The 13259-nt window shown below is 39.1% G+C and overlaps 1 protein-coding gene across 1 annotated transcript in view; it reads right to left on the bottom strand.

The window, feature by feature from the left end:
• Positions 1-6075: 6075 nt before the first annotated feature.
• Positions 6076-13259, bottom strand: part of LOC145497890 (structural maintenance of chromosomes protein 1A-like) — a 105946-nt gene continuing 98762 nt past the window's right edge. Inside the window, exons 35-40 of the mRNA XM_081477762.1 lie at positions 12308-12361; positions 12157-12206; positions 11727-11801; positions 9647-9716; positions 9331-9441; positions 6076-8354 (exon numbers count right to left, since the gene is read on the bottom strand). Of these exons, the coding sequence (XP_081333888.1) occupies positions 8292-8354; positions 9331-9441; positions 9647-9716; positions 11727-11801; positions 12157-12206; positions 12308-12361 (423 nt within the window). The 3' untranslated portion in view covers positions 6076-8291. The remainder of the gene's footprint in view (positions 8355-9330; positions 9442-9646; positions 9717-11726; positions 11802-12156; positions 12207-12307; positions 12362-13259) is intronic.

Genomic DNA, 13259 nt, shown 5'->3' with positions numbered 1-13259 from the left:
TAACACATTTGTAGCCAGAGTCACATGACCAGAACATAAAAAACAGAAGGTAAACCACTTCCCCCTCATTTACATGTCATTTCCATTTAACAAATTGACGTCAGTTTTCCACGTGCCTTTCTGTTATTTTAATTTCGTCATAACATTGTCAAAGTAGCTGGGGTTCCACAAGGCGATAGCCGAGTGGATCCGCAGACTACTTTGACAATGTTATGACGAAATTTATTGTCAGTAACAGGACAGACGCATAAAAACTGACGTCAATTTGTTTTTTAGGATAACAAATTGTCAAATTTTCTGCTCTCGCTCTTTAACGCATCACACAAATTATAAATTCATGTTTCTGTCCGATTATTGACAATGAAAATTAGCCGATGAGCGTGCGAGAATTTCTGCAGTTATCGTAAAAAATCCTATCACCCTACGCAATCACGAGTCAAAAAGGGCTCAAATACACAATACGAGCAAAAAAAGGTCAGCAATGCGTACTTGTGGTCTTATGCTTAGTTTTATTCCATTCGGTTGGAATGTTGTTTTTAAATGTCAGTATTTGGGAGTTGAATTGTTACCAGTGAGAAAGTAGACAAGTCGTTACAATTTTTAAGTGGGAAATGTATGACATTTATTTAGCTCTTAGTCCCAATGGGACATAACACAACAACAATCTCTCAATTTAGCCCTATTTTGTGCATTGTCCCACTGTTAACACATGTCAGGTGAACTTGTACCTGCAGTGTAAAGATGTTTTGCTGCTGTAATGACTAAACCTGTCTAAATACATAACAACATCAACAACTGAGTCCTGCGGGGTTGTCAGTTGTATTTTGAGTAGCGGGTTCCATCCAAAAGTAGGCATCCAGACTGGTAGGCATCTAAGGTTTGCGTGAAAAACATGCCGCGGAGAGGCACATTGCGCATCGTTCGGAAAGAGTATGGGAGGGGGTCGCCGCCTCTCATTGGGAAATTTTTTGAAAAACAATTCCCTGAGATACAATGTGGGACTACTTTCTAGGATACTATTCTAAGATACTTTATTCTGTGTTTTGCACGCTTCAAAAATTGATGCGCTAAGGTGAAGAACATTTTAAGGCTAATTAAGGTGATCCGTAGAATTGCATTGCGTATTCCTACTGCGCACGATTTTCGCGTCATTAGCGCGCGCTCACGAACGCGTGCACATGAACAACATATACAAAATGGTGGCTTTTTCTAAACGGCTTGGCTTGTGAGAGACAAATTATCGTTTTTTCCTCCGAAACAAGTACCGGGACCTAACAATTTTTTATTTAGTTTGAATGCAGAGATCGCCTTCTTTCTATACAGTGAATATGGACCAATTTCTAGTGCAGAGTAAAAAATTATTACAGAAAATGAGAGCATGGCTAGCACTCGATAAGATAATATGTGGTCCCAGAACACTGCGTGCTTAGAACATATTGAATCCCTGTCGACTAAATATGAGTGCTTTTATCATGAAACGTACATCAAATTGCTCCTTAACATTGATGCAATACGTCCATTATTGTATTTCTCTTTTTCTGCTCTCTTAAAGCGTAAGGTGAATAGTTCAAATAAAAACGTTTCTGAAAGTGGAATTATGGGGTTTATTGAAGCTCCTCCGGCACCTAAACGAATACGGGGACCCCCCTTTTTTATTTCAAATTTAAAGTTCTCTTGATGTAAGCAGCCAACGGGTAAAGTTTGAAAGAACATCTATTGTGAGTTCCATTTCGATGGAATTACCAAATCAGTTTCGATTCGTGTCACGCACTTTTTTAGCAAATACTTTATTCCCTCCGATCCAATTTGGTTTCAAACAAATTAGTGACCGAACAATTTTATTTCCATGTTATTTCTCCAATATCAGGTTGAGGACTAACCTACTAGCATTCGGAGAAGGCGGCGCAGTTTTCGAAATAGCCGGTTAAAACTGGCTTGTGAGAGCTCGTGTGGTGCAAACCGCACCGGGTTTCAAGCCAGTGAATGTGGGCTTGCGAAAGCGGATTAGTTTCCAGTGCAATCCGCACTAATAAACACAGGCCGAGTCTAGATGTGCTGGGTTGCGTAAGTAAACAACTCCCGTATCGCCGAGGAAACTTACTCCAACTCCTTGGTGAAATGACAAAGAACAAAAATGTCAGTGCAGTTAATTTTCGAAATGAAAGGAAGAAAACCAATCATAAACAGCACGACAGAGCGATTTTGAGATAGAAATAACTTACCTTGAACAATTACAACTAATTTGTGACGGAAAGCTCTTCAAAATTTTCACAAAACAGGTTAATCGGCTGCAATTACGCAGTACAATGGCCGATGTAACAACTACTAGTACCCAGTCTACCTGCCGGACAATTAATACTCCCGGAGATCTGTCACATGTCATCTCGTGTTCAAAGATCGGCCTTTGTGGTCTGTATGCATGGTAAAAACGTTTGTATGATAACTCATAGTCGCTTCAGAAAAAGTGGACGCGTCCGCCCAAAGTTCATTTATGTCAATCTCGATCCCAGGCTTTCCTCCTTTGCCCCTTCCGTTTATGAGAGATCTGGCGTGCGTTTCTCAGAAGACCCGAAAACTTTTCGGGCCCGTATAGCCATTTTTAGTTCATCTTTACCTAAAAACAGAGAAGTGTATACGCCTGAAACTTCTGGCATGAAGGATACCTCTGTTCAGATTAAGAATATGTGACTAAAACAGCTCTGTAATAAAAAATTTCGAGTTTTTGTTATAGCTTTCCGGGTGCGAAAACTTTTTGGGACCTTCGAGAAACGGGCCCCAGGGAGGCAAAGGAGAGAAAGAGAGAGAGACAACAACGACGACGACAACAACGACGACGACGACAACGACGACGACGACGATGACGACGACGACAGCGACGACAACAACAACAACGACGACGACGACGACGACGACGACGACGACAGCGACGACAACAACAACAACGACAAGAACAACAACAACGATGACAACAACAACAACGACGACGACAACAACAACGACAAGAACAACAATAACAACGATGACAACAAAGACAACAACAACGACAACAACAGCAACAACGACAACAACGGCAACAACGACGACAACAACAACAGCAACGACAACAACGACGACGACGACGACAACAACAACAACGAAGACGACAACGACGACAACAACAATATGTTTATTTAAACACGGTGGGTTTTAAAGCTAATATAGCTTATGTACCAGTCAAATCGAAGCTTCAACATCCCCTCGGGCATTTGAGTTTTTGGAAAATTTTTTTCAACCCCCCCCCCCCTCCCCCCACTCCCCGGGCCAAAAAGCTGTTTAAATGCCCCATCATAGGTCCACTTCAGGTGATCAAATGCCCCTATCCCCGTGAAAATTACCAGATTACTGTTTTAACTTTTCAGGGCCTCTTCATATGAGCCCGGTCAACCGGGCTGGCTCGGTTTCCGGGATCTCGCCTCGCCACTATTTCCTTCGTAAAAATTTCGATGTGTTCATATGAGAAGCTGGGCTGGCCCGGTTACCGAGATCTTGGTTTTCTCGACCGAGATCTCGGTAATCGGGATGAAAATTTTCCCATATGAACACTTCAGCCCGGGTAACCAGGACGAAACTTTTTAGCCATGGCTTCGCTTTCGCAACATAGCGCCAAAAATGGCATAATTTTTGTCTTGTATGTATTTCCATTTTAGAACTATGCGAATTAGCTTTATTAGTAAAGTTACAAGAGTCCACAAAGCTACGACAGTCACGAACGATACAAGTTTATGTTCCACCATTTTGGTTGTGTTTATTGGATTTTATCCCGGTAGACCGGGCTGAAATTTCCCATATGAACAGACAACAAAATTCGTCCCGGTTACCGGGCTCATACGAAGAGGCCCTCAGTAGCTTCTATTATGCTTGTGAAGCTGTTTATGTAAACATGGTTTAATAGACAACACCAAAGAGAACCAAGGCCCTAAATGCCACGAGGCACGGGGAGGACAGGTAACAGGTAACAACCAAAGAGAACCAATAACAAAGTTGACAAATTTTTATGTCGAATAATTACCAATAAACCTCTGATATAAAAGTAGCGTTTTGTCAATGTGGATCAACTGCATGTAAGTATTACACTAGACCAATGTTCTACCCGTGGAGAAACACGTAGAGAGTATTTCAATTTAAAATATGTATATTTAATACCTCTGTTTCGATTGAAGCCAGTTTATATATCTTATTAGATGTTTTGGTGTGTAGTATCGCCGTATATTTTTACGAGTTGTGCCGTATTTTGACGAGCCCGTAGGGCGAGTCAAAACACAAGAGTAAAAATATAAAGCGATACTACACACCAAAAGATCGAATAAGAGATTTATTATCTAACTGCTTTAGTCAATAAATTTATCAATGAAAGAGGGAGTGTGTGACAGTTTTGTGCACGCGCCGGGAAACAGGTTTTCTACTGTACAAATAACTGTACAATATCGCTGTATATTTGTAGTTATTTGGACGGTATTCGCTGCAGTTGGATAATAATGCTAAATATTGGATACATCGGTAAAAGAGAAACAATTAAAAAGTTGCCAAATTCCGATGTCAACTTATTAAATCTATAGACCCTTTTCATAAGTGGCTGCCAATTCAAAATTCTTTTGTGGCAGTGCAGAAGGCAAAAGAAACAAGGGCAAGGAAGAAACAAAAATGATTTCAATAGAAACATATATTTTACACTCATTTTCTTTAAGTTCTTTAAGTTCATTTCAAAAACTACGCAAATTTTAAAGTTTGTATTGATACACTGACACAGCAGTAGTAGCATATAAGTAAATAAGTTATGTTCTACATCGACAGAGTGCTAATATGATTTTTTCAATTATACTAATAAAAGTTTACATGATTATAGACCCTTTTCATAAATGGCTGCCAATTATAACTTCTTTTGTAAGTATTAAAATTAGCCTGACTAACCTCGTTTTTGAGTTGCTAATTCAAAAGAATTTTTACTCCCAAACGAGTTTAGTGAGGTTAATTTAAATGCCTATTGCACGGTTTTCCTTATTTCTCTGAAGATGGCTAACCCAAATCTTCACGGGTTCATTTAAGGAAAGGCAACACTTTTTTAGCCAATGTGATAAGGCCGTCTTCCGCTTCAATTCCCTTCTTGAAGGCCTCTTCAATAACCAGACATAACTACTCGATGATCAATGACATCAATTGGTAATCAATGAGTAATCGATAAGTAATCAGTTGATTAGTCATTGATTATTGGCGATGATCAATGAGTAATCGATGAGTATTCGAAGCCCAAAAATTTTGTGCCCTATCGATTACTCATCGATGACATCGATTACTCATTGATGTAATTGATTACTCATCGATGATCCATCGATTACTCGACTATTATACTGCGCACGAAAGACACTTTTCTTGCTTTCTTGTACCATTTTTTTTCGTTTGTGACTCTTTTATCTGTGTTAGACTCATTTTTCCTTGTATCTGAAGTTCCTGTTGACGATGTCGAGACGGAAAGTCGTAATCACAAATACAGATGATTCTCAATTGTGCAATATTTCACTTTACCCAACTCTTTCTTTAATAACAAAACAACTGAACAGTAACCAACCAGTCTGAAAATGAAACTAACAAGTACGCTGACAAGAATCGACTACGTGGTTATCGATTTTTTTGGGGGGTGGTTGTTTGCCAGCAAAGTAAAACTGCTTCGGCTTAGGGAAACATCCGTCATAAGCAGTTACATAACCAGCTTGAGAGATGCTGGAGAACCTTCTGAAGCTTAATTTCCATGTACTACTTAAGCTGAAAAGAATAAAGCTGGAAACATCTGTTGACATTTAAGTTGTTTCAATTTCGTTTTTCTTCGCCGAATACGTTTGCAGCCACGAGATGATATCGATGAGTAATGGATGAAATCACTGACTAATCAATGCAATCAATGACTAATCGATGCAATCGATGACCAAAAATTTTGTGGCCCATCGATTACTCATTGATCATCGGCAATAATCAATGACTAATCAACTGATTACCTATCGATTACCTATTGAATACTCATTGATTTCATTGATGTCATCGATTAGTTATGTCTGGCAATAATCATAATACGAAACAAAGCTTGTGTAGGCCTTTTGTTTTCAAACAATCCGCCAAGAATCCGCAATCTTTTGCTTTGAATTCATCAAAGTTTTTCTCCGCCATGATTTATCAACCACGTGGCATCAACGGGACACGTGACACAAAATCGAGGCTAGCGATCAAATTCCCCACCCCTTAAGTGGTGATCAAATGCCCCCCCCCCCCCGGGCAGGAAAAGGCGTCAAATGACCGGGGTATGGATATTGAAGCTTCGATTTGACTGGTACATTATGGGGCCGTGTAAAAAAAAAAATGTTAATGGAATAATAAATTGAAAAATGTTAAAAAGAAATAATAAAATCAATAAAAGACGAAATCACAGTCAGTGTGGGGACCTATCTGCGGTGACTCTTCGCTAAAATTCAAGCTTCTGAGGGCGGGAGACTTTTTTTGCCCTTTTATCATAATCTCTGGCCCTGACAGCGGATGGTTCTTAAAGATTCCAAGCAATGGATCCTCTGTATGATACAGAGTTTTTCTTATAATAAGTTTTAAAACGTTGCACGCTAACACGATGTTGATGACAGAGGTCACACTTGGACTCTTTCCTTTGGATTAAATGTTCCCAGCAAGATGGAGTTGTGTGATTATAAATGTTATAAATTAAGGTGGCTATTTTGACGTTGTAAGTGTCGAATAAGGAGTCCCACTTAGCCATTTTTCTTCTTTTCAGAGGAGATGTCGCACGGGAGGTTATATATAACTCTAGCAGCCCTACAATGTATGGATTCCAAAGCGTTAAATTCGTTCTTATTTGTACAACATCCTCAAATTGGTAGCGCATATGTAATCGAGGGTAAAACAACTTTAAAATATAGATCTACAAGCGAATTTCTAGGTAAAAAGCGACTCGTTTGATCAGATTTAGCTTGTTAACGAACCCTCTCTTGAGCTCTGATATGTTTTGTCCAGCAATGCTGCGACCTGGTCCACAAATTCTCCAACGCAGTACAGGAACGTCGTTGCAGTGTTGACCGCTTTCGGTAGATCGCTTGTGTTTAAGGCGAGGAGTATTGGCCCCAGTACGGAGCCCTGTGGTATGCCGTGTGCAACTTTGGTATTCTCAGAGGGTACGCCATTAATTACAGTGTACTGTTTCCGTTCAGAAAGACTAGGATAGAGGTTGCATTTGTTACTAATTACCCACATAGACAAAGCATACTGTGAAAGGATAAAAAGGCCCCAAATGTTCACACTGCAGGACGAAAGTAATGGTCGCATTATATCGCGATGTAACTAATACTGTTTGAAAAATGGTTGCTACAGACATCGCTTTTCAAAATTCCCTGACTTTTCCCGATAAAAATAAAATATCCCTGACCAAATAAATACAAAATGTCAGTTTCAGTAACAAACTTCTCGCCTCCTCTTACAGCCTTCCTTTCCACTCGCTCATTGAAGCTGACATGTTTTCGACAAATATCGTTGAGATCACAGTGGCCCCAACTGTTTCTTTCAGCGTTCAAGGATATTAAATCAGCCGTGTTAAATCATTTCAATTTTCCCTGACTTTTCTTCAAATATCAATTTTCCCTGAATTTTCAATGATCTTGAAGAATTTTTTTCCCCTGACCATTTCCTGACCTGTGACAACCCTGCTGAACCGTGATATCAAACATAACACGGTTTTTTTGTGGTGGAGTGGTAATCTACTTACTTTCGGGTGGGCCGTTACTTTTGGGGTTCTATAGGAAAGTTAAAAATTAACGTTTTGGGAGTAGCCAGCCGCCTCCGGCCGCCAGGTGGTAATAAATAGAGAAACTAATGCAGAGGAAGTGACACAATCCGCCTTCAGAGGGGGAGAGGATAACAGAAAAGAAAAGGATATTGAGATAATCCGTATTTTAAAACAAACCTTGGAATCGTCAGCAGACACACCATAACTTTACAACATTAGGCAACTTTTACATGTTAGCAAGAAAATTAACGAAAATAACGCAACATGAATGCTTTCATGTCACCTTTGCGAATTTATTCCCTCACATTGGATGCTAATTTCTATAAATGTGCCTTGCTGTTATTTTTAATTTATTCATAAGCCATAAAGGAGCGGGACACATCTTTGCACAAGTCTAATTTCTCTTCATATAAGTATCGCTTCAAAGGTTCAAAGTGTAAGTCCAAAGTGGAGGACGGGTTTACACAGTATGTAGTTTCAGCTACTCGGGGTACTGAGTCAGGTCCAATGTAAACACTTGACTCACAGTACAGTCCTTGTCAGGCTGCAAATAAGGAAATGAAACATGGCTCAAAACAGTTTCCAGCACTTAGATTTTAATGGGTCATTATAACCACTCTTTATTACTTGATCCTACAATCATGGTATCAAAAAACTGACAATCACTGGTGAACACGTTATAATTTTCGTGACATAATTGGTTACCATAGCAACAGCATGACCCGCTAAAAACACCCTTAATTACAGCCTTAGGGGCTTATAATTCAAAACTGGCACGGTGAAATTGATAAGCATGGTAAGACGTAACCTTCAGCAAAGTTTTAAAAAAATCTGTACATGGAGTTCCGAGCCACCTAGAAGTTCTGAAAATTTAAGGTGGCTCTGAACAGAAGTTTTTTAAAGTTTGCAAAACGTTGCGTCTTATCATGCTTATCAAATTTGATGATATAAAAAAATTTCACCGTGCACTTTAAGCTATAATGAAGGGTGCATTTAGCAGATCATACCGTTGCTATGGTAACCTATTGAGTCACGAAAATTATAAGAACGTGTTCACCGGTGATTGGGCAGGTTTTTGATACCATGATTGTAGCATCAACTGATAAATGGTGGTTACAACGACCCAGTAAAATCTAAGTCTTGGAAAGTGCTGGAAACTGTTTTGAGCCACCTTAACATATACATGTCGTCGACAAATACAAAGGTAACTGCTGACTTAATAATTTTCAAAAGAACACCAAAGAATCACAGATAAAATAGTAATTTGATAACAAAATCAGGCATATAAATGGTAGGAATGAAGGATGTGGCTGCCTTCAGGCAAATCAAAACAGGGTACATGTTTTTTGCAAATGCTCTTTCTCTTTTTGTTGCTGTCATTGGTCTATGGTGTAAAACATAAAACAACATGACTCAAGCTATGCAGGAGTAAAATCAAGTCTTGCCGTATGACAACAATCATACAAGACCTATCTTGTACATGTGGCTAAAGGCTAACGTTAACTAGGCGCAGTGCTAACCTCAGCAGTAATTCCAATGAGAGCTTCTGCTCTTGTATAAAACTCTTCCTTCAGGGAAATAACGATACACTGAAAGTGCTCTTTGGTTTCATTGATAATGTACCTTGCAACCTACAAAGGAACAGCAATAGACGCATTACTTGTAACGATGTAGTAACATAAGTATAAGAACTGACGCTACGTATACAGAACAAGACGCCAACCAAATACGGCATCAGCGGGGTTATACCACTTCATCTGAAAATGAACTCGAGAGAAACCAAGGAAAAACTGAAGCTCCAACTAGCTTTTGTATTTATCGAAAAGTAATATTCACCTTGTTGATGTTGGTGTTGTCGAGGGCTGCGTCTATTTCATCCAGAACAAAGAATGGTGCAGGCTGGTAGCTAGGCACATAGTATATGGAAAGATAAGAGGGAATTACTACTGCACTATATGGGTCTATAAGATATAAATTCTCTTACTAAGTCTTACGGTTCGAATAGCTGGTGATAAACGCAGTTAAAAGCATGAAAGTACACGAGTAGTTTTAAAACTGGACGGACAGAAGTACACTGCAACACAAGCCAAGGACACAAGCCAGTGGCTAGCCTTCAGAGCTCGAAACCAAGAGTACAGCACAGCCTGTCTATGAATGTCTATTGCGAATTCAACCATTGTTGCAGTTGCACTTGTTAAAGATCCTGGAAAGTTAAAATCTACAATGCTTTATCCATCCATCCATCCATCCATCCATCCATCCATCCATCCATCCATCCATCCATCCATCCATCCATCCATCCATCCATCCATCCATCCATCCATCCATCCATCCATCCATCCATCCATCCATCCATCCATCCATCCATCCATCCATCCATCCATCCATCCATCCATCCATCCATCCATCCATCCATCCATCCATCCATCCATCCATCCATCCATCCATCCATCCATCCATCCATCCACCAATCAACCAATCATAAAATCAATCAATTATAAAATCAATCACAAAATCAATCAATTGTAAAATCAATCATAAACTCAATCAATCAAGCGAGCAAGCAAGCAAGCACTCCCATGAGCTGAAGAGCTCGTTAAAACACGTAGTGTACGAGGGGAAATTTAAACAAGATACTAAGATATCTATAGAGGATATTACACGGTAAGAGGATATGAATTTTATGTTTGAGTGGCTAGAATAATATCTCGTGAGTGATATATTTTTCTTCCCACTCAAACACAAAATTCATATCTTCGAGTTAACGTGCACTGTTCTATTTTATTATAATTATCGACAATAAAATACATCATGGAGATACATGTTTACAAATATTGGGTTTCTAAAAATAGTGGCTCAATCAGCACACTACAAAATAGTCTGTCCAATCATGCAAACTAAATTTTAACGAGATTTTAGTACTTAAAATTACATAGAATCCATAGTTACGTTTTCGATAATAGCGCTAAATGCGTTGGATAAAAGCTGTGATAGACGAGGAATCGTAATCTTCGCCGGTTTTCTTTCGCACCCCAATTAAAACTTCTGTTTTCTCGTCATAAGTTTCCAGAAATTTCTTGAAACCCTTTTACAGCGTTTTATTTTTGGCGTCCTTGTTTTCAAGTTGTTTGCCAAACGCAATTACTTTGTTGTCGCTCAACCAATCAAATCTACCAGCAGCCGGCATTATACCGAACAACAACCCAAGTTCATTAAGGTCATTCCACTGAAATAGAACCTGCACTGAGATTTTTGCGAAACTTTGCCTGTTGATTGTTTATATTATAGGAACTTAAATTTTGAAAGAAAAATGAGGCGTCCCCATGTTCGTTTAGGAGCAACAGCACCTTGTTTATACCCAATAAATCCTTATAATGGCACCATGATTGTAGTCACGATTGCTTACTAAATACACGTTTCCGACAATTGCTTTTTGTTCTACACTGAGAATTGGTCCATATTTATTTTACAGAGAGAAATGTATTTCTCAATTCAAATCAACAGAAAAAAATTATAGGTCACCATACTCGTTTGCGAGAAAATGACGATTTACCTCTCTGGCGAGGTCCAGCCGTAAAGAAAAAGCCGCCATTTTTTAATGCGCCGCGCTAATCACGCGTGAAATTATGCACAGTAGGGATGCGCAATGCAATACTGGGGAATCGTGACGTCATTTGCCCATATGCCACTCGCGAGAGAAGTACACGGAAAATACGCCATTCAGCTCCCGGACGTAGTGGTTGTAGATTCTATGAGTGTTTTAGTTTTCAGTAAAACAGTCCGTTCCAAATAATAAATGTTTTTCCTTGCTTTGTAATCCTTTTGTTGTTAAAATTACAACTTGGGAGAATACCACTTGGGAGAATGACTTTTTGTACTGAAATGCAAATGTGTAGACTTGAGAGAAGTGCAGTACCTGTGAATACTGAAGAGGAGAGCAAGAGCAGCGACAGTCTTTTCACCGCCTGACAAGTTGTCCATCGGCCGAAACCTGAATAATCACGCAGCATTTATCAGTACGAACAATGAAGATAATACGCTCAGTTTTTGCCCACAACATATTTTTTCAAGTAAATAAAATAGTTCTGAACGTTAAAATTGTAACGTCAAATTCACAAGTCCATTCCTTTCATTTTCAAGTTCGTATAAACATCATTTCGGACCACATAATTGTTTCCTTGATTATCATCACCTGGTGAATCTAGATCAACTGTTCTAATTTTCATGTATATTACAAATACAAGCATGTTTGGGAATTTTTGATACTGTTCAAAATGACAAAGGCTTTCTTGTTGCGACAACAAAATGAACCAACAAAATAGAACAAGAGGCCAGCAGTAAAAAACCTTTTTCCGGGAGCTACACAGTTGTAATTGATTCCTCCAAGATAAGGCTCCTACAACAAAGGAAAATGATTAAATTCTTTGCTATTTCATTCAAAGAGCTGGAAAAATGTAGATGTACAAGGAACTTCACTACACTACATGGCACACACACCTCAGCATCTTCAGGTCCAAGGAACGCTTGTGCACTGGGATTATTGGCCAGTTCCTGAACAACGATAATCAATTGTAAGTGCGACTATTCTGACAACAGGCTTTCTATTCTGTTTGTGTGGTAGCAGTTAGCCGCATCACAGCATAACGTTTCTTTAGTAATTACTATTGTGGTTAGTATTAGTTTCCAATAAAATGTTGTATTCATAGAGGACCTAGAAAATAACACTCTAAACGGCGCTATTGTGTTTGACAGCTGTCTTGAGTGGACGGGGTTCAGCACGCGTCTACTCATTCACCTCAGGATGACGTACAACACGAAAAGTGTGTAGAAACGCATTCCAAACGCGCATTCGGCTGTTACAATAATATACCAGTATACATAAAGATCATGCTCAAGAAAAATAGTGACTTGGATATAAGCGTTCTCCAGAAGTATATTTTGCTATCCAAATGAGTGTTGTTGCTATCTGTACGTTGACAACGTAAAAGTTTATAACACCAAAACAATTCCTCTAAAAGAGAATGTCAATTTTATAAGCGATAAATTCGCTTGAATAGTGATATTTCCATACCGTAGACGAGAAAGTCCATTTTAAACTTGTCCGCAGTTAGTGTTTCCTAGCGCGGTTTTGTTTCACATGCATTCAGAGACCTTTGATTCAGAGCTTCTTGCAACCCGAAGGATGATATCATTGCTTCTATAAGCCATTATTACTCTCTCTATTGTTGGTCGAATCTTCTTGATGCTTATTCCTTACCATTTCGATCTCTTTAAAGGTGTGTTTTGGTTCTAAGAACGAAATGTTACCGTCTAAAACATTACGACACACGACAACACGCTTTTTTTTTCGGGGGGGGGGATGTTGTGATCAAAAAATAACTTTCTACTACCCCCTAGAATATGCAAATGTGAAAACACAATAAGCACCAAAAAATCTCTGGGAAGTGGG

Source organism: Orbicella franksi, chromosome 9 (assembly GCF_964199315.1).
Source record: "Orbicella franksi chromosome 9, jaOrbFran1.1, whole genome shotgun sequence".
NCBI lineage: Eukaryota > Metazoa > Cnidaria > Anthozoa > Scleractinia > Merulinidae > Orbicella > Orbicella franksi.
This window is presented reverse-complemented; position numbering and strand designations above follow the sequence as displayed.